This window comes from Myotis lucifugus, unplaced genomic scaffold (genome assembly GCF_000147115.1).
Source record: "Myotis lucifugus unplaced genomic scaffold, Myoluc2.0 scaffold_14, whole genome shotgun sequence".
NCBI classification, from domain to species: Eukaryota; Metazoa; Chordata; class Mammalia; order Chiroptera; family Vespertilionidae; genus Myotis; species Myotis lucifugus.
Window position 1 is genome coordinate 1,518,290 of NW_005871062.1, and position 26,615 is coordinate 1,544,904.

General features: G+C 40.3%; 1 protein-coding gene across 5 annotated transcripts in view; it reads left to right on the forward strand.

Annotated features, from left to right (window-relative positions):
* LSG1 (large 60S subunit nuclear export GTPase 1) overlaps positions 1-18,815 on the forward strand; it is a 28,813-nt gene extending 9,998 nt beyond the window's left edge. For 3 of the 5 annotated variants that reach the window (XM_006084751.3, XM_014452192.2, XM_023750541.1), the window contains 8 exons: positions 960-1,136; positions 5,235-5,648; positions 8,057-8,158; positions 8,311-8,454; positions 10,308-10,431; positions 13,168-13,247; positions 14,579-14,752; positions 18,330-18,815. In XM_006084751.3, coding sequence (XP_006084813.1) covers positions 960-1,136; positions 5,235-5,648; positions 8,057-8,158; positions 8,311-8,454; positions 10,308-10,431; positions 13,168-13,247; positions 14,579-14,752; positions 18,330-18,509 — 1,395 coding nt within the window. In that variant the 3' untranslated portion in view covers positions 18,510-18,815. The remainder of the gene's footprint in view (positions 1-959; positions 1,137-5,234; positions 5,649-8,056; positions 8,159-8,310; positions 8,455-10,307; positions 10,432-13,167; positions 13,248-14,578; positions 14,753-18,329) is intronic. The other 2 variants (XM_014452193.2, XM_014452194.2) reach the window with 1 other exon arrangement.
* The last annotated feature ends 7,800 nt before the right edge of the window (positions 18,816-26,615 follow it).

Here is a 26,615-nt window from a genome sequence, read left to right on the forward strand (position 1 = left end):
TGACTGGTTGTGACAGATGTTTTCTCTTCTCAAACAGTTGTTTCTGTCTGCAGGAAGACACAAACACTGATGTGAACTTTCCAGCTTTTCGTTTAGAAGCCACTTTGTTAATAGACATTTGCCAGTGTTTCTCATTTTTTGAGACACCAGTCAAAATAGCATTTTACTTACTTTGATATATTCCTGGTTATTTTACTTCTTATCCATCCCATTAAGTTTTCTCTTCTCACACTTTAGTTATTACCCCCTGTGGCGGTTTATAAATAAACTAAGTTTGTAAGCCACCACAGGGGCTAATAAGGTATGAGAATCACATGAAATAATGCAGTGTAGGCTTTGAATTAATAAAACACACGTGAAGTTTTCCTACTGAGGATCATAGTAGTAATAGTACAGATTATTTTAAAATCCACTGGTAAATAGCATGAATCTTAACGGTGAAATTCCTAGGAAGTCAGCTTTTATACTTCTGGTATATTTCCTAATGCAGAACCAAACTTGGGAATTTATTTCAGTGACTTAGTCTTGGTTTTCTTTTAGAATTCAAAAATAATTTTTACAGTAAATATTGTTGGCTGTCATCACAAGGCTGAAAAATAGTCCCTGCTGGCCAACAAATCTAGTTATGCAGTTGTTGTTTTTTAACTTGTTTAAACGGAACAGTTCAGCACTATTAAAGACAAAAGGACCTGTTTTACAACGGGGCAGGAAAGCATTTTTTACCCCTTCCAATTTCTTACGTTGAGAATATTTCTTTATGTGACCTCACTTCTTTTCAAAGTTTACTGAGAGGGTCAGTAGAATGTGCCATGATTAAAAATATTTAAATTAGGAATGATATAAAAAAGAGCAGTGAAAACTTTTAGTCGTAGGTGGGTGTGGGGGGGTGTTCTTCAGTATAATTAGCCTAATTTTTACTTGTTGGAAGAAGCCTTTCTAATTATATTTGTCTTTCCTAGGAATGTTATGTGAAAGAAATAGATGACGATAAGGAGAATGTGATTCTGATAAATAAGGCAGACTTGTTGACTTCTGAGCAGCGGAGCGCCTGGGCCACATACTTTGAAAAAGAAAATGTGAAGGTGGTTTTCTGGTCAGCTTTGGCTGAAGCCATCCCACTAATTGGTGACTCTAAGGTAACCTGCGGGACTTTTCCAGGTTGGGTTTCAGGGAGATTAATGGAAATTTGGGGGGTTGGTTTGTTTATTTTTTCCCTAAGTGCTATGATAGTAGGAGGACCTATAGCAGTGATGGCGAACCTTTTGAGCTCGGCGTGTCAGCATTTTGCAAAACCCTAACTTAACTCTGGTGCTGTGTCACATATAGAAATTTTTTGATATTTGCAACCATAGTAAAACAAAGACTTATATTTTTGATATTTATTTTATATATTTAAATGCCATTTAACAAAGAAAAATCAACCAAAAAAATGAGTTCGTGTGTCACCTCTGACACGCGTGTCATAGGTTCGCCATCACTGACCTATAGAAAAATGGGTGACAAGGTAACATCTCTGCCATCCCCTTGCAGTTTCTTTAGCCCCGGAACACGACTTGCTTTATAGCCAGGTACAAACATTTTACACTGTAACCAAATGTCTGTGAAGCGTTTTCTGTGCCTCATCTCATTTGAAGTCCTGGAGTAGGTAGATAGGCGACTCAGTGGAATCCTATTTTCTTTTCATTAGCCGGAAAACAGAGATTTAGAAAGCGTAGATACTGGACCCAACTGAAAAGAAGTAAGAAATGGTGGACCTTGAAAATGACTTCAGGTTTTCTCACTGCGCAGAATATAGTCAAACACTGCTGCAGTTAAATATTTTACCCTTTGTTCTTCCTGCATGGTCTACAATAATAATCTGCTTTGTGTTGATATTTACTGCTGTGTTGCGGACAATTACCTGAAAGAGAAGTTGGGGTGCTTCACTGGGCTGGAAAAAATTTAGCTAAATCAGAAAGCAGGTCTAATGAAGCAAGTTTATTCTACATATACATACATACATATATATATATATATATATATATATGGCTAAGTTGACTTGTGCATGTGCAATACATATAAAGCTCTCACTGGTGCCATTCGTACGTATGTTTCGCTCTGTCATTGTCAACCTGAATTTGGTTGACACTTCTATTATAGAGAAAGGGTGAATAGCGATATTAAAATATTCCCTTTCAATGTGCACGAATCCGTGCACAGGGCCACTAGTATTTAAAGAATAGCCTTAGCAGACATCATACTACCTTTACATTTGGAAAAAGTTTTCCTTTTGTTTTTACCTTAACTTAGGATATTACTATTCCTTTCAAATATTAGTGATTTGGGGTGAAGGTAGAGTTCATTTTGGTTGTGCAGTTTGCTTTTCTGTTCTTCCAGCTTTGAATCTTGTGCATATTTCGTGTGTTTGTCCTTTTATATATTCTTTCCACTCACTGGTAACATTGTTAAATAGATTAGGACCAATTGGGACCAAGCATAGAGCTCTGTAACTTTTGGTGGACTTATGAGCACTCAATGCAAATGTCGCTGCAACAACGTTGTTGTTGTTGTTGTTAATAAAAACTAACCCTTAGAAAATTTATTCTCTGTCAGGTACCACTGTTCTAAGCACTATGTATTTTATTCTTTTCAACAATAAGTGTAAGTGCCTGTTGGCCTCGGGCAGTCTGGCTTCATAGTTTGTCCTCTTAACCATTTTTCTGTTGTTTCAATAATTGTCTTGCTGGAGTCTTTGAGGAAGGGGGAGAGATAGAGAGTTAGAAACATCAATGAGAGAGAAACATCAATCAGCTGCCTCCTGCACACTCCCAACTGGGGATATGCCCGCAACCAAGGTACATGCCCTTGACCGGAATCGAACCTGGGACCTTTCAGTCCGCAGGCTGACGCTCTATCCACTGAGCCAAACCAGTTTCGGTGATAGTTTGTCCTCTTATCATCATTTCTGTTGTTTGAATAATTGTCTTGCTGGAGTCTTTGAATAGCCTGGCCGGTGGCTCAGAGGTTGAGTGTCGACCTATGAACGAGGGAGGTCATAGTTCGATTTCGGATCAGGGCTCATGCCGGGTTGGGGCAACCAATCAGTGATTCTCTCTCAACATTGATGTTTCTATCTTTCGCTCCCTCTCCCTTCTTCTCTGAAATCAATAAAAATATATTTTAAATATTTATATCACTGTATTGATTAGCCCTGATGCACCAACCCAATAACCCTGTCAAAAATGGAAAAAGGATTAATTTCTACACCTGTGATATTCCCTAAACAGTCAACCAAGTAGAAGATTTCAAAGGGAAATGGAGTTTGTAGGCATGGTCTTTTCTCAGGGATCCCCTGTTGCTGAATGTCTCTTTTTAGGGCTCACCAGCTAACTGTGGAATTGTTTCCATATCAGATTCTGGGTTAATAGTGTGTGGTTTGTGGAAGATACTCGTTTTTCCTTTTTAAAAGTTAGGCTCCATTTACTACTTCTAAGTCTTCTGAAATCTGTTTTTCATGATTTCCTAAGACAAAATGCCAGCCACCGTGTTATTATATATGGAATCACATCTGTCAATTGACTGTCAAACATGGAATCATTAAAAGTAGTTTGGTATTCACTGTTTTCTCATCTATTTGAAGTTTGGTTCTTCTTCTATAGTTATTTGACCCCTTCTTATTTAAAAAAAATGTATAACATTTTTTTTGAGTTGAGTACCTCGGTTTTCTCTTGGTCATCTGTTAAATTGCACTGCATTCCCCCAAAGATTGACTTTTCCCTTCTTTTTATTTTTCTGACCTCCCTGAGCTCACCTTAGAACACTTCTTTTTATTTTATTTTTTTAAGAGAGGGAGAGAGGAAGGGAGAGGGATAGAGAAATAGAAATATCGATGAGAGAAAAACATCATCAATCGGATGCCTCCTGCACACCCCCCATTGGAAATTGCACCCACAACCCCGGGCGTGTGCTGAGACCGGGAATTGAACCGCAACCTCCTGGTTCCTGGGTCAATACAACCACTGAGCCACACCAGCTGGGCTGTCTCTTTCATATTTTAAAATTATTCAGAAAAGCACACAGTGACTTCTTTACATTGATCATTTATCATAGAAATTGCTTCCAATTCCATGTTTCTGTTTGAGTTGCCAGGCATTATCATGAAATCATACCTATTTTCCCTCACATTTTGTTTACATCGCTTTCCTAAAATCTAAGATACGTTTTTAACTGGGTTCATAATGTCCCCACCTGTGTAGCTACTCATGCTAACACTATAGATCATTTGAAAATGATGCAAGGTTTATTTACATCACTTCTAAATTCAAACCACTTCATCCTTGTTACAAATTAGTAATACTGTAAATTGCCTTGTTTCTGCTTTGTTATCAGTAGGAATTCAGAAGAATTAATACACCCATGAATAGTACATGATTTTATTTTTCTCCAAAGGAAATCTTTAATTGGTGAATAATTTCCATATACAGAGTTGAGTTTTGTTGCTCCTACATTTTCCACGGGGAACTATCTCCAAGGGGTTTTGATTTACTAATGGCAATTACAAAAGAATAGCAGTTTCCTTAAACATTCAAACCACTGTCTTTAAAAATGTAAAATGAAACTCAAACTACAAACTAAACCCTTCTTCCTTTGTGTATAGAAGAAAATGTTTTATTGTTAATGAAAAATGCTTTGTTTTATTCTGCAGTCCATTACAAAATAATGTATGGCCAAAGAATTCAGCTTGACGCAGGCTTTCCTAAACCCGTGCTTTCTTTAAAGATTTATCTGTTACAAAAGTAATACATATTACTGTACAAAGTTCAAACCATACAGAAAGGTATAAAGGGAAGGCCCACTGCTCCTCCCCTCTGCCAAGGGCACCTTTTCTGGTCTCCTTCATAACTTGTCCTGTGTTCATCGTAGATAACCAACTCGAGTATTTTCACTGGAGTGAAAAAGTGCAGTTATACAGTTTTTTGGTGTTTTTTTTTTTAATTTTTTTAAAAATATATTTTATTGATTTTTTACAGAGAGGAAGGGAGAGAGATAGAGAGTTAGAAACATCGATGAGAGAGAAATAGCAATCAGCTGCCTCCTGCACATCTCCTACTGGGGATGTGCCCGCAACCCAGGTACATGCCCTTGACTGGAATCGAACCTGGGACCTTTCAGTCTGCAGGCCGACGCTCTATCCACTGAGCCAAACCGGTTTCGGCATACAGTTTTGAACTTTTGTCTTTTCTGTTATTCATCAGGAACAAGCAGATGCAGATGCTGAAGAAGCCAACAGAACTGACTCTGAAAACTCCAGCTGTGATGAGGCTGAAATTCCACAAGGTGAGACTCGACATCTAGAGAGGGATCCTCTCTCACTTAGTGAAGTTGTCGCTAGTGATGAAGACGACAGTGAGTATGAGGACTGTCAGGAGGAGGAGGAGGAGGATTGGCAGACATGTTCGGAAGAGGACAGCGACCCTGACGAAGAAGCCTGTGGCCAGGACTGGCAGGAAAGCTGTACAGTGGATGCCAAGGCTCAGGGCAGGAAAACCCCGCAGAAGAGGCAAACGCGCAATTTCAGCCACCTGGTATCAAAGCAGGAGCTACTGGAGATCTTTAAGCAGCTGCACACTGGGAAGAAGGTGAAAGATCAGCACCTTACTGTTGGACTGGTAAGATGAAATGTGTCATAAATTTGTTACCGCCTGAGGGTCTTTAATTCTCCATTCTTGGTAGCTGCACTGGAACCCCAGAGACCAATCAGGTATCATAGGGAATGCCCCGCTGCCATCGTGGGAGTGGGCAGTGTGACAGGCAAAGCCCATCTCAAAACTGAATTTTCTCAAGGCTTATATTGGTTATGGCCCTGTTCATATTAGTCTTCACTTTTTCCAGTTCAGCACTGCCTATCATGTGACTTACCAAACGATACTAGAATGAGGTTGTGTTTGGACTTCTAGTCTGATGTTCTTAGGTTTAGGTAAGATGGGCTTTTTAGGTAAGGTAGGCTTTTGGCAACTTACACTGTGATCCTTGACAACTTATACTCTAAGTGTTTCAGAAGTGTGTTTGGGAGAATCCCAGCATCGTGGGGACAGGGAAAATATGATAAATGCTTTAGTTGCATAAACACTGCAAATAAGGGAAAGGAGATTGCATTGCTAACTCCATATACCCTAAATCCCAGATAGCTGTGAAAAGTGCCCACACCTGAAGAGGGTACAGCCTGGTTCCAGTTGGCTGCATCTTTTAGCTAAGGAAATGTACAATGTTAGGGCATTATTTTAAAGATCTTCCATCCAGGAGAACAAAATAGTGGAGGAAAGTAAATTTTCCACATGTACCAGAAAACCAACTTCCCTCATGTTTATGGAAATGTGAAGCAGCCTCCCTCCTGTAGAAATCCTAAAATAGGTTAATTTACTCATTCTGCAAACATTTATTGATCACCTACTATATGCCACGCATCCTGCTAGGCCCTAGCCATGTACAGATAGTGTAGACAAGGCAGACACAGTCCCACCCTCCTAGATGTTGTAATCCAAGTAGAGAGGGGGACGTTTAATGCCCTAGAGGAGTATATATCATGAGGGAACCTGATTGGGTGGGGGGAGGATGACAGCAACAAAAGTCCTCTCCCCTCACCCCAACAAATAGCACTTAAACATATAATAATATATCAGGTGATCAAGATATAAATACAAAACAGAAGAATATTGAAATTAATAAGCAGTTACCTGAAATCTTTTAAGAGCTTTATCTTAAAGTATGATGTAAGGTTTTGACAAGTGACCGTGGAAGGGCATCCAGACAGGCAAAAGGGAAATGTTCAAGCAGAGCAGGAGGAATGGGAAAGTGTGTTCATTGCATGGCATGTGATCGAGTGTGGTTGAAGTTTGAAGAGTGGTGAGAGTTAAGACTGGAATGGTGGAAGTGTGTCCATTTTAAGTCTTGTAATAGAGGTGAAAGTTTGGGATTTTATATTCAATGAGATTGGTATTTTCTAACCTTCCAGGCATGTTAATGGAGGATTTTTGGAACCATGTAAAAGAGTGGATTGGATTTGGAGGCCTGGGAGAAAGCCTGAGAAAAGGCATAGAACAAGGGTGGCATAATTTGAGCAAAAAGTTTGCTTGTCATTTTAGAACAAGGGTGGCATAATTTATATGATCCTGCTTGATCTGAGGCAACATGACATTTCCAATTTATTGATAGTTGGGGAGAGACAGAGGTGAAAGAATGGATAGTGTTTCACCCAGAACCCAAGAGTAATTGAAGAGTTTTAGTAGCTTGATAACCCACCTCAGCTCATTGTGTCATTTGACATTTTAGGCCAGCAAGACAGAAACTTGTTAATGTTATTAAAAATAACCAGCCCGGCTGGTGTGGCTCAGTGGTTGAGTGTCAACCTATGAACCAGGAGGTTGAGGTTCGATTCCCAGTCAGGGCACATGCCTGGGTTGCAGGCTCAATAATTGTATGTTGTGATAATGAAAATATCTGTGATGCTCAGCTTCACCCAGTATGGAAGATCCAATGGGAACTGAAATGCCTGTAGCTGGGAAGAGGGAGGGGAAGAGCTGGGAACAAGGTGGTAAGTTTTACTGGAGCATCTGCTGTGATAGCAAAACTTATAAAAATAAAATGTACTGCCCTGGCTGGTTTGGCTCAGTGAATAGAGTGTCAGCCTGCAGACTGAAGGGTTCCATGTTCAATTCCGGCCAAGGGCACATGCCTGGGTTTCGGGCTCGATTCTCAATGGGGGGCGTTCAGGAGGCAGCCAATCAATGATTCTCTCTCATCATTGATGTTTCTATCTCTCTGTCCCTCTCCCTTTCTCTCTGAAATCAATAAAAGTATATTTTAAAAATAAATAAAATGTACTATTCATCACTGGAGATGAATGTGAACAAATACCCATACCACAGGTGGGAAAATGTCTGACAACAAACAACGTATATTTCAAATAACCTTCGGAAGCAACCAGACTCATGCTAGTGTTGCCACTATTTCTATCATATCTTTGGATCTTTGATAGGTGTGCTGTTTGACTATTTAGTAACTTCTGAATCTCTTCTAGGTGGGCTACCCAAATGTTGGTAAGAGTTCAACAATCAACACTATCATGGGCAACAAGAAAGTATCTGTGTCTGCCACACCTGGTCACACCAAGCATTTTCAGGTATTTATTGCTACAGCAGTGGCCTCTGTATTTCCTACTCAGCCAATTCCTCCATCTGGGTATTTTCTCAAGTTCTGTGTCACTTGTGTGCTGCTTTTCATTCCCTTCCTCCTCTGTATGCCCAGCATCAAATCCTCTTACTTGTCTTTCAGACTCTCTTTGTGGAACCTGGCCTCTGCTTATGTGACTGCCCAGGCCTGGTGATGCCATCCTTTGTCTCTACCAAGGCTGAGATGACTTGCAACGGAATCCTCCCAATTGACCAGATGAGAGATCACGTTCCACCTATATCACTAATATCCTTTCTGCTTGGTAAAGACCCTGGTTGTTACGTGTGAATTGGGGCTTCAAGTTTATTTTGGACATTGTCTTGGATTGATGTATTCAGGACTGATAATCTGAGAATGAAAAATCTAAAATATTTACTAGTGCTCTGCCCAAGTTTATATAGTGAGAGAGCATCAGGACTTCAGAATTGGAACCCCACGTCCTGGTTGCAGCAGGGTAGCCTGGTATAAATGGAGGATCCCAACCTGGGACCTCAGCCTCCAATTGCAAAGCTGCTGGAATCCTGACACTGCCATTTAACTACTTGAGTGACCTTGGAAAACTTGCCCAACCTTCCAGAGTCTTTTACGGGTAATAATAGCTGCCTCCCAATCATTTATGAGAATTTAATCATTACAGCTAACATTTACCGAATGCTATGTACTTCCCTAAACACTTGCCAAGTCATACCTCATTTAATTTTCAAGACAACCCTTGAGGTGGATACTGCACAATTTCTTTTTTTTTTTTTTTCCCAGAGAGGAGGGGAGAGCGGGAGAGAGAGAGAAACCTCAATGATGAGAGAGAATCATTGATCGGCTGCCTCCTGCACGCCTCCCACTGGGGGTCCAGCCCACAACCAGGCATATATCCTGACGAGGATTCGAACTGTGACCTCCTGGTACGTAGGCCGATGCTCAACCACTGAGCCATGCTGGCTAGGCCCTGCATGGTTCTTGACAAGACTTTTAATGACTGCACTTAAGACCACAGCTTTTTGTTTACCCCAATTTATTTTCTCTTTCTATAAGAAATAAGTAAAAATTTATTTACCATGATAAATAAAATATAATACATTTCTAAAATAGAGTACAGTTGTTCAAAAGAATGCATAAAGTACAGCATAGGGCAGTGATGGCGAGCCTATGACACGTGTGTCAGAGGTGACACGCGAACTCATTTTTTTGGTTGATTTTTCTTTGTTAAATGGCATTTAAATATATAAAATAAATATCAAAAATATAAGTCTTTGCTTTACTATGGTTGCAAATATCAAAAAATTTCTATATGTGACACGGCACCAGAGTTAAGTTAGGGTTTTTCAAAATGTTGACACGCCGAGCTCAAAAGGTTCACCATCACTGGCATAGGGAATATAGTCAATAATATTGCAATAACTAGGTATGGTGCCCGGTGGGTACTGCAATTATTGAGGGGAGCACTTTGCAAAGTATATGATTGTCTAACCACTATGCTGTACACCTGAAACTCATACGAAATAATATTGAAAGTAAACTGTAATTGAAAAATAAGGGAAAAAAGAGAGAATGTACTAAATCTTTTATAGCAACCTGGATGAATCTCAAAAAATGTATTGCAAGCCAGATTAGGTTGGGTTCTGTGGAGGATGCTGGCATGAGTCTGATGTGGATCCTGCCCTTTCAGGATTCGTTCTGTCAGGGCTATGCGTCATGTACATAAGTAACCGTGGTACAAGATAGAAAGTCGTAAGTGGGTTAAGAAAAATCTATGGGAGAAAAAAAAAATTCTCCTTACATGGTCATAGGAATTAGAAACAGACTCTCTCTGCTTTATGTTCGAATTGGGATTATCTCACAAATTGATTGTTGGTTTAGGTAAAAATTTGTCAACTTTAAGATGTATTTCAGAGATTTTAATAATTATTTAAAAGGATTCATTGGTGCATAAGGCTTTGTTTAAAAGGGAAAAAAAAATTTTAATTAATAACTACTTCTCTTTTGGAGAGGTGAAAAGATTTTTGCCATAGAAGTGCTGACATACCATGTTCTTACAAGCATGTGCCAGACACTAGGGGGAAGAAGGGGACAGTTCAAGGGAATGGTTTCCTTGACAAGCTTACGTTTGCCAGAATATTCCAAGACATGTTTTAGAAGCTACCTATGGCATTAACATCATAAAGCCTAGAGAGGATGAAGATCCCCATCGGCCTCCAACATCAGAAGAACTGCTGACAGCTTATGGATGTGAGATGTGGTTTGTATTAAAACATGAACAAAAAATAAAGTTACTGAGAGAAATAGTCCTCTGCAAAGATACAAATTCAGAATTTTTCCTTAGCATTTGTCATGTCCTCTTCCAGAGTTGATATTTTTGTTTTCTCTGTTGGCCTTGCCTGTAAAGTGGCCTCCAGGTATCTGGCTGGATGGTGGCTTCAGGGTCCACCGGTAGCGGAGGAGAGCAGAGCGCCACCTGAGTGCTCTTTTACTTCAGTGTGTGAAGTGCTTTCTAAAAGTTAGAGAAGGAGATGCTTTGTATTCTTTGTCTCTCCCTTCACCTCAGAAACCACTCCCTGGGGAGACGCGTCCTCCATACTCTCCTGGTCTCGGGCCCTTTCCGTGTAGAGGCCTCGATGTGGCAGTGTTCAGAGCCCCCACAGGGAGCACAGGGCCTGTCAGCAGTTACCACTCGCTTCTAAAGGAAAGGCCCACGGGACATGCACCGCTTTGATGATACCCAAGTGTAGGCACTAGTTCTGATCTGAGGCTAGGTTGGCTTTTTCTGGAGACTTCTCCCAAAACGGAAGAAAAGGAATGTGCTATCAGAGCAGGATAAGAGAGTAATGAGGGGAGCGTCAGAAGGGAAAGCCCTTAGAGTGGGACAGAGCAGTTAGGATAGGGAATAGGGACACAAAACCTCTTCTGTAAGCCTCATTCAACATTAAAATGAGTCCACACTCTCCCACCTCCATGTTTTACCTCAATTTCACGTGCAAGTTACTTTAGCCTATCATTTCTCCAGTTGGTTGTAATTTATTTACCTTAAATACAAACTTTAAAGGTTGTCTGGGGGAACCTGTGTCTACTTAAAGGGGTAGCAATGTTAGAAGCATTTCTGTGCATGTGTGACCTGCCTTTAAAAGAATTGTCACCAGCCTGGGAAGGAGTTCAGTTCATTTTATTATTTCCTGGCAGGCAAAGGTGATTTGATAGGGACAATGCTTAAGTCAGACCTTGAACCTACCAAAGTTGAGAGACTTTTTTGTTTCTTTAATATATTTTTTATTGATTACAGAGAGGAAGGAAGAGGGAGAGAGAGAGAAACATCAATAATGAGAACGAATCATTGATCGGCTGCCTCCTGCATGCCCCACAGTGGGGATCGAGCCTACAACCTGAGCATATGCCCTTGACTGGAATCGAACCTGGGACCCTTCAGTCTGCAGGCCGATGCTCTATCCATTGAGCCAAACCAGCTAGGGCTAAGATGAAAAACTTTAACAAGGATGGATACTAAGCACTTGTGTTAAGACTGGTATAGTCACAAATCACAGAACTAGAAGAGACCTTAAAGATCGCCCCACCTCTTGCTCCCCTTTCTTAACAAGTAATCTGAAATCAAAGCATGAGCTAACTTGCCCAAGGTGGTGTCTGGTCAGTGGCACAGCCTGGATGAGAACCCGTTTTTCCTAATCTTTCCAGGACACTGAGCAAGTTAGAGAAAGGAAAACGCCTTTTTGTAGGCAGGGATGACCACACGTACAGTTTCTAAGGTCGCCATCTGCAGGTCCATAAAGAATAGTCTCCGGCAGTTAATTTTAAAAGATGTTGCTAAATAATTCTTGATTTAATTTATTTCTTTTTTTTTTAATATATTTTATTGATTTTTTACAGAGAGGAAGGGAGAGGGATAGAGAGTTAGAAACATCGATGAGAGAGAAACATCGATCAGCTGCCTCCTGCACACTCCCCACTGGGGATGTGCCCACAACCAAGGTACATGCCCTCGACCGGAATCAAACCTGGGACCCTTCAGTCCGCAGGCCGACGCTCTATCCACTGAGCCAAACCGGTTTCGGCTAATTTATTTCTTTAAATAAAAGTGAAATTGAGCATCTGTCCATATGTTTGTTAACCATCTATGTTTCTTTTGGAAATCACCTTGTTTCTATGCATTATTTGTTTTTATCTTGATTTGTAGGAGTTCTTTGTTACATGTGCCACAAATGTTTTCCCAATGTTTATGGTTTCTTTAACATAGAAATATTTTTAATAGACTGGATTATTGTTGTTGTTTTCTTTTTGGCATTTTACTTGGGGAAGACCATTTCTATGCCAAAAGGATAAAACTATTTTCCTCTAATATCTTTTCTTATTTAAAACCTTTAGATTTTTAATCTGCCTGAATCTGCTTTTTTGTGTGAGGTGAACTCTAGGATTCTAACTATTCTAAACGGAAAGAGCCAGCACACAGCTAGTATGTGAGGGAGCTGAGTTTTGAACCCAACCTGGCTGCCAACGCCTATATTTTTATCCGCTGTGCTCTGCTCCTCCCTTCTAATTGAGTTAGTAGTAAAAGCATCTTCGCTGTCTCTCTGGGAAACTGGAAAAAGTGTGGGGATATACATAAGAAAACTTGCTCTATTGCTTTTGGTTTTGCTAATAATGACAACATAGCATTCTACAAGTAGCCTCCTTGAATGTTTAAAATCAAGAAATGAAAGAAGTGGAGTAGAAAGAAGTTGCATTGTGTCACAGTGTGGTGCTAGGATATCAGATAAAACCATATGGTCTATTCTCCTGGGTTATCAAATGTTTTTATCATGTGAACCAAAATATTTTCTACAATGATTATTGACTTTTCAAAGTAGAAAGTGTGGATGCTAGTGCATTAAGGGAAAGGTCTAAGTTATCACCACACTTGTTTTGTTGTGATGTTCTGTCTTCTAACTTAGGTTTTGCAAAATTCCTTTCTCCTCACAGATATGCGAGGATTCATGACAGCGCACGGGCAGCCAGACCAGCCTCGGTCTGCACGCTACATCCTGAAGGATTATGTCAATGTAAGGGAACCCTGCTTCTTGTTGCTCTTGAATAAACAGGTCTTCTTTCTCCACAGTATGACTTTAGAAAATGGCTACCTGTTAAGTTATAAAGGAGATATTTTCTCATTGAGATTGTTTTATAACTAGATTTATAGTTTTGATCCGGGAGAGCTAGCATCATATAAAGCAATAAAGTAGACTGACAACCTAATAGGAAGGAGACGAAGGTCTCTGAACACCTGGTTTTTCCACTCCTATAACACAGTCTTCCCTGTAATATAGTGTTCATATGTCTTTCTCCTTACATTTATCTAGTAACAACAATAATAGCTAACATTTATTCAAAGCTAAACCCTGCTGGGAATACTTTCAAATGTTTTACGTTTATTATCTCACTTAAAATACATAAGTCTGTGAGGTTATTATTTCCATATTATAAATGAGGGCATGCTAAGTTTTGGATTTTCTTCATCAATGGAGGAGGAACTAATAGTACCTATCTCATGATATTATTATGGAAAATAAAAGTGAGCAGGCATATTCTCTTGCCTTCAATTCAGGGAGAAAGTAGTTAATCGAATATTTATATGGGTAAATTATTTGTTTACAATTTATAAAACTGGAGGATGGGAAGGTGCATTAAAAATAATAGGTTTTGGAGTGTTTATGATGGAAAAGGGAAATCTGCATCCAGTGAACAACTGCAATCAGCCCAGGATCCCATTAGTACAGTCACTGTCCAGTTGTGTCCTAGTTTTCGCTTTGGAAAATATTCATCATAAGTCATACAAGTGTACTGAAAAGTGCATACTTTAATAGATATGCAAGTGAAGTAAAAAGGAGCACAGAGTCCTAGCTGGTTTGGCTCAGTGGATAGAACATCGGCCCCTGGACTGAAGTGTCCTGGGTTCTATTCTATTCAAGGGCACATACCTTGATTACAGGCTCAATTCCAGACCCTGGTTGGAGCACATGCGGGAGGCACTGTTTCTTTCCCTTCCTTCCTCCCTCCTTTTCTCCCTCCCTCCCTCCCTCCCTCCCTCCCTCCCTACCTACCTACCTAAAAAAACAATCATAATAAATGAAAAAAATATCCTCTGGTGAGGATTTTTTTAAAAAAGGAGCAGAGAAGATTTTATTCTTGTCTGGGGCTATGGCAGGAGACTAGGCCTCTAGAACACCAAGGATCATCATCAGTTTATTAGGACTCTTCCGTTGCAGTTAGCCAAAACTCAACTTAGCTAATTTAATCAAAAGCGGAAAGCTCCATCAGAGTGTGCCTGGTTGAGATGCCTTGTCTGACAGATGGCATTTGTGATGCGCTGATACCATTCATACTGTCTTTATAGGGTAAACTCCTGTACTGTCATCCTCCTCCGGGGAGAGATCCCCTGACCTTTCAGTATCAACACCAGCGACTACTGGAGAACAAATGGAATGGTGGTGAAATGAAAATACAGCCAGGTCGGAATAAAAAAGCAAAACAGATTGAAAATGTTGTTGACAAAACTTTTTTCCATCAAGTAAGTTTTAAAGCTTTTCTTAATTTCTCATCCAACACGTTTTGTATAACAGCTTTGTCAGCATACAATTTACACATCATAAAATTCACCCTTTTAAATATACAATTCAGTAGTTTATATTATATTCACAGAGTTGCACAACCTTAACCACTATCTAATTTTAGAACGTTTTTATTACTCCAAAAAGAAACTCCATACCCATTAATAGTCACTCCGAATTCCCCTTTCCCATTAGGCCCTGCCCACCACTAATTTACTTTCTCTATAGATTTGCCTATTCTGGACATTTTGTGTAAATGGATTCATACACTATGCAGTCTTTGTGATGGGTATCTTTAACTTGGCATAGTGACTTCAAGGTTCATCCATGAATCAGTACTTTATTCCTTTTTATTGCCAAATAATATTTCATTGAAAGGATAGACCACATTTTGTTTGTTCATTTATCAGTTGATGGACATCTGGGTTGTTTCCATTTTTTGTCTATTATGAATAATGCTGCTGTGAACATTCATGGGCAAGTTTTGTGTGGACATATATTTACTGTTCTCTTGGTTATATTTTTAGGAGTGGGATTGATGGGTCACATGGTAACTCCACATTAACTTCCCACAGTGGCTGCACCATATTACATTCTCACCAGCATGTATGAGAGTTCCAATTTCTCCACATCCTTTCCAGTAGTTACTTTCTGTCTTTTTTATATTAGCCATCTTGCTATGTGTGAATTGGTACCTCATGATTTTGATTTGTACTTCCCCCAATGACTAGTTGTATGAGCATCTTTTCATGTGCTCATTGGCACACATATATATCTCTTCTCTGGAGGATTCTCTATTGTTGTTGAGTTGTAAGAGTTCTTTGTATAGTCTGGATATGAACCTTTATCCTACTTACTAGGGGCCCAGTGCACAAATTCGTGCACCTTGAAAGGAACTGTGTGCCACAAGGCTGCAGTGAGCACAGCGGTGGGTCTCAGCCCATCCTCTGAGCCCCTACCCAGCCCCTCCCACCGTGGCCCCCGGTCCCCTGTCTGCTGGCAGTCCTACTGCTGCTCCCACGAGCTGACAGCGCTGGCCCTGCTTGCACCTGCTGATGGCACAGAGTGATGGGGGCCGGCGCCAGCAGTGGGTGTGAGCAGCAGTTGCTGCCCCGATCACCCCTGAGGGGCAATCGGGGCACACGGGAGCAAAACATTTTCTGTAATCACCAGAGGCTTGTCTCGACAGCGACCAGCACCCCGCCTTGGTCAGAGGCTTGTCTCGACAGCAACCAGCACCACGCCTTGGTCTAGTGGCCCCACTCCCCTGCTCCGCCAACACCTGGCATGTTCTGTGCGCACCCCCTGGTGGTCAGCGCACATCATATCGACTGGTTGTTCAGTTGTTCCGTCAGTCGGTCTATTTGCATATTAGAGTTTTATACATATAGAATATATGTAGATCTGCAAATTTTTCTCCCATTTAGTAGATTGTCTTTTCTCTAAACCAACATATTTTAATCACAAGTTTATATCACAGGTACAATTTTTAAAATTTAAAAAAGTTTTTCAATTATAGTTGACATACATAATACGTTAATTTTAGGTATGCAGCATAGTGATTAGACATTTATATAACTTACAAGTGGCCACCCGATAAGTCTAGTATCCTTCACAAGTACAATTGTATATTACATTTTAAAGAGCAAATTTATGTGCAGAACATTTAAATCATATAATTGTACCTAATATATATTAATGTTCTTGTATCTACTATAACCAAAAAAAATGGGGTGCAGGGGTCAGGTGTATGCAGAGAATGATCTTTTCTGTATTTGTGTGGTGCCTTATTTGTGCCCCACACAGTGATGGTGAGGCACACCAAGCAGGTATATTATTCCCACTTTACTATTAAAGACATTGAGGCTTAAGGAGGCTAAGTGAGCTACCTAAAGACACTTGTTTGAAATGGCAAAGCTGGACTAGAACTTTGGTTGTTGTGGCTCCTAGTTTGAATTATTTCCAAGTCTGCCAGTGTTTATAAGAAAAGTTACCAATATGCAGGAAGATTAGAAGTTCTTTCCTGAGCCTATTACTGTTACACAGGACATTTAAGTTAAAGTTTTAAGTTTTACAAAAAGTTTCTAAAGGTCATGAATAAGAAAGCTGAAAACTTACAGTTTAGTTATAATATAATTAGGTATCTAAGTTTTAGTTTCTAGAGTAATGTACTATTCTAAGATCATGAAATCCTGCTTTATACTTGCAAATCATATTGGATTGAATTTTTTTCTACTAAGTAAACCTACATTTTTTTTGTTTGTTTATTTTACTTAAGTCATAAGTTTACAAAAACTCTTTTGAGCACTTACTATGTGCCAGCTATTACACCAGGACCTGGGATATCAAAATAAGACACAATTATTGCTTTCGGGGGGGTCACATTCTAGCAAAGGGGAGACAGGCAAGTTAACAATTAACATGACATGTTAGGTCTAGCACAGGGGTATAAGTCAAGACTCTGAACCCAGACTGGAGAACAGTTATCTTGGAGCTGAGAGCAAAGTGGGAAAATGAGAACTGCAGAGGAAATGATATTTAAGCTGGACTTTGAGAGACAAATAAAAATGTGCCAGTTGGAAGGAGTGGTGAGGGCCAGATTTCCAGGCAGAAGGAGTAGCGTGAACAAAGGCATAATGATACAGGAGTGTGGGGTTTATCATTAAAAGAGCCCATGTTGTAGGTGGCCTTATGTGCCCTGTGCGAGAATCTGAATGTGATTCACCAGGCTACGAGGAGCCATCAGAGATTTGTGAGGACAGGAAGAGAAACATGATCAGAGAACTTGTAGAAATGTGGATGCTGTCAAACAGTCCATCAGTCTTCAAAGGGAAGGCAGGGGGTAAGAAATCAACCAAAGGACTTGTATGCATGCATATAAGCATAACCAATGGACACAGACACTAGGGGGTGTGAGGGCATGTGCTGGGGGGTTGGGGTGGCCAGTGGGGAAGAAAGGAGATATGTAATACTATATGTAATACTTTAAACAATAAAGAACTTTTTTTAAAAAAGAAAAATATGGATGCTGGATTATAAGAGTCTTATAGTAAGTGGGCCAGAGAAAGCTAATCAGCACCTCGGTCAGAGCAGTGGGGGATAGATGGAGAGGAGGGGAGAGACGAACAAAATTCTAAAGATGGGAGCAACAGAACTTAGTGGCCAGCTGACTGCATATGGTAGATGAGGAAGACAAAGAGAGTGTCCTGTCTTGGCAGCCTGGCGGATTCTTTATACCACTCACTAAATAAAGAATGGAGAATCCATTTCTAACTCAATTTAGATTGAGGCAGGTTGAATTTCGATATCAAGATAGAGATTTTCCAGGGAAGAAGCCAGTATTATGATTCTAGTTATAGATATTTGAAGAGATGGAACTAAGGGAAGAATGCTGAAAGCTTATCATTTAAGTAACGGGGAGCAAGTACCAGTGAGAGATGGAAGTCCCACTATCTTGGAGTTTCCATAAATAACACTATACATATCCTCTAAAGGAGACTGCTGATATCCTGAATAAGATTTCCTCTTATTCGCTAGGAAAATGTGAGAGCTTTGACCAAAGGAGTCCAGGCTGTGATGGGCTACAAGCCTGGGAGTGGCCTGGTGACTGCAGCTACTGTGAGCTCTGAGAGCGGGGCTGGGAAGCCCTGGAAAAAACATGGCAACAGAAATAAAAAAGAGAAAAGTCGTCGACTCTACAAGCACCTGGATACATGAACACAACCGAAGTGGCATCTGCATTGTGCGTCTGGAAAAGAACAGAAGCTGCTCCTGGCCTGTGGTGCTACAGAATGGACCTGCTCTGTGGCACACAGCCACACCCAGCGTCACTAGCAAGACCCAGGGCTCCTTGGAGCACCAGCTCTAAGGTAGTCATCTCGGAGCCCCGGAACCTCCTATGGGAGGCTGAATTAAGATGGGGGAAAGAACGATGTATATTTGTTTGTGTAAATATACACAAATGTATACTAATTTGTAAGTTGGGTAATTTTTGAAGAGATATTAAAATTAAATTGCCACTAACATTTTATTGGTTTATGTAGATACTGCTATTTGGACATTCCACATTCTTTAGATTTTAATTTGTACAAACCTGACTGGGATTTTAGATGGATTCTTTTGAGTGAATTATTTAGATTAATTATTCTCAACTTCACACACCCCTGATATGGCAGAAGGCATATCAGATCTTGGAATTGGGTGGGGGAGGGTCTGGCGTATAGTTTTTAAAGGCCCGTGGAAAGCAGAACCGACTATTGAAAATCACCATCACATAAGCCACGACTACAGAGGGGAGCATTGAGAAAACAGGTAATTGGCTGGTTTTTATTTTAGGCATTGGAATCCCTGTGTCCTCAGTACTTGTGACCATCAAGGGCAATTTACCTTATTTAAAGTCACAATCGTTCTAATACATTTATAATACACTGGCTATTACAGCCTCTGACTTTTTTACTTTTGTCTCCCTTTTTTCTTTCTTTCTCTGAGCCTCATTCCCTTAACTCAGATCATTACCATGTTTTCGGTCATAGATGTTTTTGGAAATTGAACAAAAGTTATGGATGCTTTCTTAGAAAAATGGACGTTCCCATGTACACAATTTTGTAAAATATATCAAAAGACCTACAGATACCACCCACCCCACTCCACCCCCCAAATTCACCCATGAATTCACAGTTAAGTCTTTCCTTGAAAGGGAAGTGTAGGTAGGTGGAGGTGGGAAAACGGGATAAATGGGTACAGAAAGAGACTTGCTTTGGGTGATGGGCACACGATGCAGTGTGCAGATGTTTTTTTGAGCTATATAATTGAAACCTGTATGGTTTTGCAAATCAGTGTCATCCCAATAAATTCAATTTAAAATATATATATATTTGAAAATGTGTTATATCTAGGGAATGAAAAATTTACATTTATTTATTTAGTCAATATTTATTAACCACCTACCATGTGGCAGGAAGGACAGTCCAGAAAATGACCACAGTGGGGTAGGACCCAAAGCAGGAAGGAGCCTGCAGGATGGAATGTAGCAAGTCCAGGCCACGGGTGGCCTTAGAGCCTGTGAAGGGATTCTCAATGTTTCCTCAAAAGTGGTGGGAAGTCAAGGAGGTTTATACAGGTGAGGAATGAGATGTGTTCTAATTCTTCATTAAAAGATCGGTGAAAGGTTATTCCAGATCAACCAGACTTAGAAAAAGCAAAGCTAAAGGTGTTCTAAAATTGTGTTTATTATTGTTTTTTTAATCCTCATCTGAGAATATGTTTTCATTGATTCTAAAGAGAGAGGAGGGAGGGAGAGAAATATCCCGTACTCGCCTGGACTGGGGATCGTACACACTATCTGGGTATGTGCCCTGACCAGGAATCAAACCTTCAACCCTTCAGTGCACAGGGAAGATGCTCCAACCAACTGAGCCACATGGGCCAGGGCTCATTCCCTTTTATCTGAGAGAAGTGAGACCGTCTAAAAAGCTCATGATAGAAGAGGAGCAAGCATTGGCATGTGAAAGCATACTTGGTTCCATTGATTGAAGAACAGTCACAGGCAGATGGCAGAAACTCATACTGAATGGACAAAGCATGTGCTTACTTAAAGTATTATTCTAATGATAGTGTAATAGCTAAAACATGAGACTTTTTAGAAAAGAATATTAATATGCTTCCATGCTCCTGATTACTTTTGTAACAAGTTTATTGAGTGGTTATGGAGGGCAGCTGATCCATTTTCTCTCACATGCCATGCAAAGTCACCAATTTAAGTGTACAGTTTAATGGTTTTTAGTGTATCCAGAGTTGTTTCAACCATCACCACAGTCAATTTTACATGATCACCCAAAAACGAAGCCAAATCCCTTTAGTAATCAGTCTCCAATACTCCTCCCCCAGTCCTAAGCAACCATTCATCTAATTTACATGTAGGTTTGCCTATTCTACACATTTTATAAATGGAGTCACACTATGTGACTAGCTTCCACTTAACCCAATATCTTTAAGGTTTAGCCCTGTTAAAGCATCTATCAGTACTGCATTCTTTTTTTTCTCTATTTTTTTCCCATCACCATTTATCCCTCTTTTACCTTCCTCCACCTCCACCTACTCCCCTAACCCTGCAATCACCACACTGTTGCCCACAATGCTTTGTTCCTTTTTATTGCTGAATAATATTCCACTGAATGGATATACCATATTTACATATCCACTTATCAGTTAATAGACATTTGGTTTCCACTTTTTAGTTATCTATACTAATAAAAGGGTAATATGTTAATTAGACCAGGTCGACCGGACATCTTCCAGTTATCCAGTCCTCCTGGACAAAGCCACATTGGCAGGGGCCAAGACAGGCGGTTAGGGGCGATCATGCTGGCAGGGGAGGGCGGTTAGGGGCGATCAGGCCAGCAGGGGAGGGCAGTTAGGGGCAATCAGGCCATCAGGCAGAGGGTTAGGGGCAATCAGGCAGGCAGGTGAGCGGTTAGGAGCCACTGGTCCCAGATTGTGAGAGGAATCCCATATTGGAGAGGGTGCAGGCCGGGCTGAGGGACACCCCCCTGTCCCCCCCTCCCCCGTGCATGAATTTCATGCATTGGGCCTCTAGTTATAAATAATGCTGCTGTAAGAATTTGTGTACAAGTTTTTGTGTAGACATGGGTTTTTCATTCTCTTGGGTATACATCTAGGAGTAAAATTGCTGGGTCAGCCCTGGCTGGTTTGGCTCAGTGGATAGAGTGTCGGCCTGCGGACTGAAGGGTCCCAGGTTCAATTCTGGTCAAGGGCATGTACCTTGGTTGTGGGCACATCCCCAGTAGGGGGTGTGCAGGAGGCAGCTGATAGATGTTTCTCTCTCATCGATGTTTCTAACTCTCTATGCCTCTTCCTTCCTCTCTGTAAAAAACCAATAAAATATATTTCTAAAAAAATTGCTGGGTCATTGGAATTGCTGTATATTTAACCTTTTGAGCAGCTGCCAGGCTGTTTTCCAAAGTGGCTGCACCATTTTACATTTCCACCAATAATGTATAAGGGTTCTAATTTCTCCACATCCTTATCAACGCTCATTACTGTCTTTGTTTTAGCCATCCTAGTTGATAGGAAGTGGTACCTCATTATGACTTTGATTTGCATTCCCTTCATGATGAATGATGCTGAGCATATTTTGTGTGCTTATTGGCCACTTGCACATTTATCTTCTTTGGAGACATGTCTACTCAGATCCTTCACCCATTTTTTCAATTGGGTTATTTGTCTTTTTATTATTAAGTTACAAAACTTATTTACCAATATACATTCTATCAGATATATAATTTGCAAATATTTCCTGCTATTCAATGGGTTGTCTTTCATTTTCTTGATAATGTCCTTTGAAGCACATTTTTAATGTTGATGAAATCCAAATTTATCTGTTTTTAATTTGCTTGTTTCTGCTTTTGTTGTTATATTTTAAAAACTATTGCCACATCCAAGATTACAAAGATCTATTCTACATTTTCTTCTAAGAGTTTTATAGTTTTCGGTATTACATTTAGGTTTTTTGTCCGTTTTGAGTTAATTTTTTTTTTATGGTGTAAGCTAGGGAATGGACCAACTTCAGTCTTTTACTGTGAATATCCAGTAGTACACTTTGTTGAAAAGAGTACTCTTTTCCGCCAGAGTGGCTCAGTTGGTTGAGCAGCATCCAATATTCCGAAGGGTGGTTGGTTCAGTTCAGTTCCCCATACAGGGCACAAACCTGGTTTGCAGTTTCAGCGACTGGTTGGAGCAGCTGATCCAGTTTCTCATGTTGACCTCTTCCTCTCTCCTCTCCCCCCTCTCCCCCCTCTCCCCCCTCTCCCCCCTCTCCTCCCTCTCCCTCTCCCTCTCCCGTCTCCCTCCCTTCCTCTTTCTAAGCATGTCCTTGGGTGGAGGATTAAAAAAACAAAAGAAGTTTAGTCTTTCCCCATTCAATTGTTTTTGGCGTCCTTGTTGACAATCGACTGTAAATGTAAGGGCTTATTTCTGCACGCCTACCTTTGATATTTAACATCCATGAATGTGGAACAATTGTGAATAGTATCTTCCTAACAACTATTACTGGTAAGAGATGTCTGTGTAGATGTCCCACCCAACGACATATCCCTTAGCCTACTTCCAGTTCACCTGCAACCCTGTGGACAGCTCCTGTGCAAACTGACAGCTTTCCAACACAAGCCCTGTTTCTGCTTTCCTGCACCACAGAAACTTGCTCAGCCTATGCATAGGACTGTCTACGAGGGCTGGGGATTTTATGCCCCCAGAGCAACCCCCAAATGGTGAGGAATGGGGGGCTGGTTAGTAAGTACCCCAGCTTCCCCGTCACTCAGTGCATACGTTCTAGATATTCCTTGCTAGATCCTAAGTGGAATTGAGCCCCACTTGCCCTCAGTTAAAATCACTTCATTAACTCATCCTTCGTTGCTTTTCTCCCTTCCCTGTCTCACTTTCTTCACTTCCTCACTTCGGCTTCATGGAATTGTCGCCCAAATAAACTGAACCAAAGTCCTTTGCTTAGAGTCTGAGTAACCCAGACTAGGACACCCTGAAAGGAAAATTTCTATTTTCACCTTTGATTCTGCCCAGATTATGTCTTTTAAGTATCTCTTGCAATGTTTTTTAAGTATTCCCACCCTTGCTGTAGAGCTTAGTACTTTTAGACTAACAAAATGCAATCATTATCACTTTCTTGTTTTGGCATTTTTCACCAGCATTTTATTACAAGGAAAGTACCTACCACCCATTTGAAGTATATCCTGCTATACGTACATCTGTCATCTGTTTACATTTCAGGAAATTAGAAGGAAGTTGAGGTTTTTGTCAAGCCAATAGCAACATGTTTTTCTGGTGGGGAAAGTGGAAAATTTGGCAGCAAGCCAGAAACCTACTTCGTGCCACCTTGTTTTCATAGCCCTTCCCCTCTTCATCTTTGTGGAGAAGTAAGGAAAATATTCAAAACTTCCACCATTAATCAAAAAAAAATTCCACCCTTAATAATTTCCACCATTGCCCAGCCACTGTGGCTCAGTGGTTGAGCATCAACCTATGAACCAGGAGGTCACAGTTCAATTCCTGGTCAGGGCACATGCCCAGGTTGCGGGCTTGATCTCCAATCATGCAGGAGGCAGCTGATCAATGATTCTCTTTCATCATTGATGTTTCTGTCTTTCTCTCTCTCTGAAATCAATAAAAATATATTTAAAAAATAATTTCAAGAAGAAAAAAATATTATTTTCACCATTTGTTGTCAGTTGTGCTCAATTGGTGAATTCCGATTTCACCTTTTCTATGGTTTTGAAATTTTTCAAAATAAAAAATTTGGGAGTGTGAAGTCTTAAGAGAAGAGAGAGAAATACCACAAGGGCTCAGTGCCATTCAGAACAGAATTGTACCGGAATCAAATGGTGACCACATGAGCAGACACGTGGCTTCGCTTCACTCTGCCCTGGCTGGCTGGGAAGTGGGGTTGTCCAGCTCCCATGCTGGCAGGTAGGAACTTGGTGGGATGTTGGTTTCTTTCTAAATTGGAAACTGCAGTGAGAACTTACATTTCTTTCAATAATTATTTTACTGCAAATATTCAATATTTTATTTAGTTAACTCCTTAAAAGGTGAGTTGCCTTGCATTCATTCAGATTTACCTCTTTTAAAATGTAGGGCTTTTGCCTGGCCAGCATGGCTCAGTGGTTGAGCATCGACCTATGAATCAGGAGGTCACAGTTTGATTCCAGAGCACATGTCTGGGTTGCAGGCTCAATCCCCAGTGTGGGGCGTGCAGGAGGCAGCTGATCGATGATTCTCTTCATTGATGTTTCTATCTCTCTCTCCCTCCCTAAAATCAATAAAAATATGTTTTAAAAAATAAAAAGGGTTAAAATGTAGGGCTTTTCTTGATGTAATATCTGTTAGTTCCGTTAGCCCTTGCCTGGCTCTGAGCATCGTGAAGTAAGTGACTTTCAGCAACCAGATGTTATTAATGAGGAACTTGGGGGGAGAGAAAAAGCCTTCACAAGGTCATGCTGTGTGTTGATGACAGAGTTTTAACTAGAACCCGGGACCTGCTTTAATCATGACACTCTGGCATATGCACAATGGGATTGATTAAGATTTGGAAATGCCATTATTTCAAAATGCTTTCTCTTACAATTGATTTCTCTACATGTATAACAGGTAAATCAAACTGACGGAGGTTTTTATTTTATTTATTTATTTATTTATTTTTAAATATATTTTATTTTTACAGAGAAGGAGGGAGAGGGATAGAGAGTTAGAAACATCAATGAGAGAGAGCGATCAGCTGCCTCCTGCACAGCCCCCAGTAGGGATGTGCCCGCAACCCAGGTACATGCCCTTGACCGGAGTCAAACCTGGGACCCTTGAGTCTGCAGGCTGACGCTCTATCCACTGAGCCAAACCGGTTCGGCCTGACGGAGGTTTTTAATGTCATTGAGGAGTAGCCATGAGCCCTTCCTCTAAATAATGCATTTTAGCAAGGATGGTACACTATCCGAAAATCAATAAACGTGATACATCACATAAACAAATTGAAAGAAAAAAACCACATAGTCATATCAATTGATGCAGAAAAAGCATTTGACAAAATCCAACACCCATTTTTGATAAAAACTCTCAGCAAGGTGGGAATAGAAGGATCATACCTCAACATAATAAAAGCCATATATGACAGGCCCACAGCCAACATCATACTCAATGGACAAAAACTAACACCATTTCCCCTAAGAACAGGAACAAGACAGGGATGCCCACTCTCACCACTTCTGTTCAACATAGTACTACAAGTATTAACCATTGCAATTAGACAAGAAGAAGAAATAAAAGGCATCCAAATTGGAAAAGAGGAAGTAAAACTGTCCTTATTTGCAGACGACATGATATTATACATACAAAACCCAAAAGACTCCATCAAAAAACTACTAGACTTAATACATGAATTTGGCAATGTAGCAGGATACAAAATTAACCCCAAGAAATCTAAGGCATTTCTATACACCAATAGTGAACTTTCAGAAAGAGAGAATAAAAAAACAATCCCATTTACCATCGCACCAAAAAAATTAAGTTACCTAGGAATAAACTTAACTAAAGAGGTAAAAGACCTCTACTCAGAAAACTACAGGATGTTGAAAAAAGAGATAGAGGAAGACATAAACAGATGGAAGAACATACCGTGTTCATGGATTGGTAGAATCAACATCATTAAAATGTCCATACTACCCAAAGCAATCTATAAATTCAACGCACTTCCCATTAAAATACCAACAGCATATTTCACAGATCTAGAACGAACTCTCCAAAAATTCATCTGGAATAAAAAAAAAGACCCTGAATAGCTGCAGCGATCCTGAGAAAGAACAAAGTAGGTGGGATCTCAATACCAGATATCATGCTGTATTACAAAGCCACTGTTCTCAAAACTGCCTGGTACTGGCACAAGAACAGACATATAGATCAATGGAATAGAATAGAGAGCCCAGAAATCGGCCTGAACCAATATGCTCAATTAATATTTGACAAAGGAGGCAAGAACATACAATGGAGTCAAGATAGTCTCTTCAACAAATGGTGTTGGGAAAATTGGACAGATACATGCAAGAAAATGAAACTAGACCACCAACTTACACCATACACAAAAATAAATTCAAAATGGATAAAGGACTTAAATGTATGATGAGAAACCATAAAAATTCTAGAAGAATCCAAAGGCAACAAAATCTCAGACATATGCCGAAGCAATTTCTTCACTGATACAGCTCCTAGGGCACTTGAAACTAAAGAGAAAATGAACAAATGGGACTA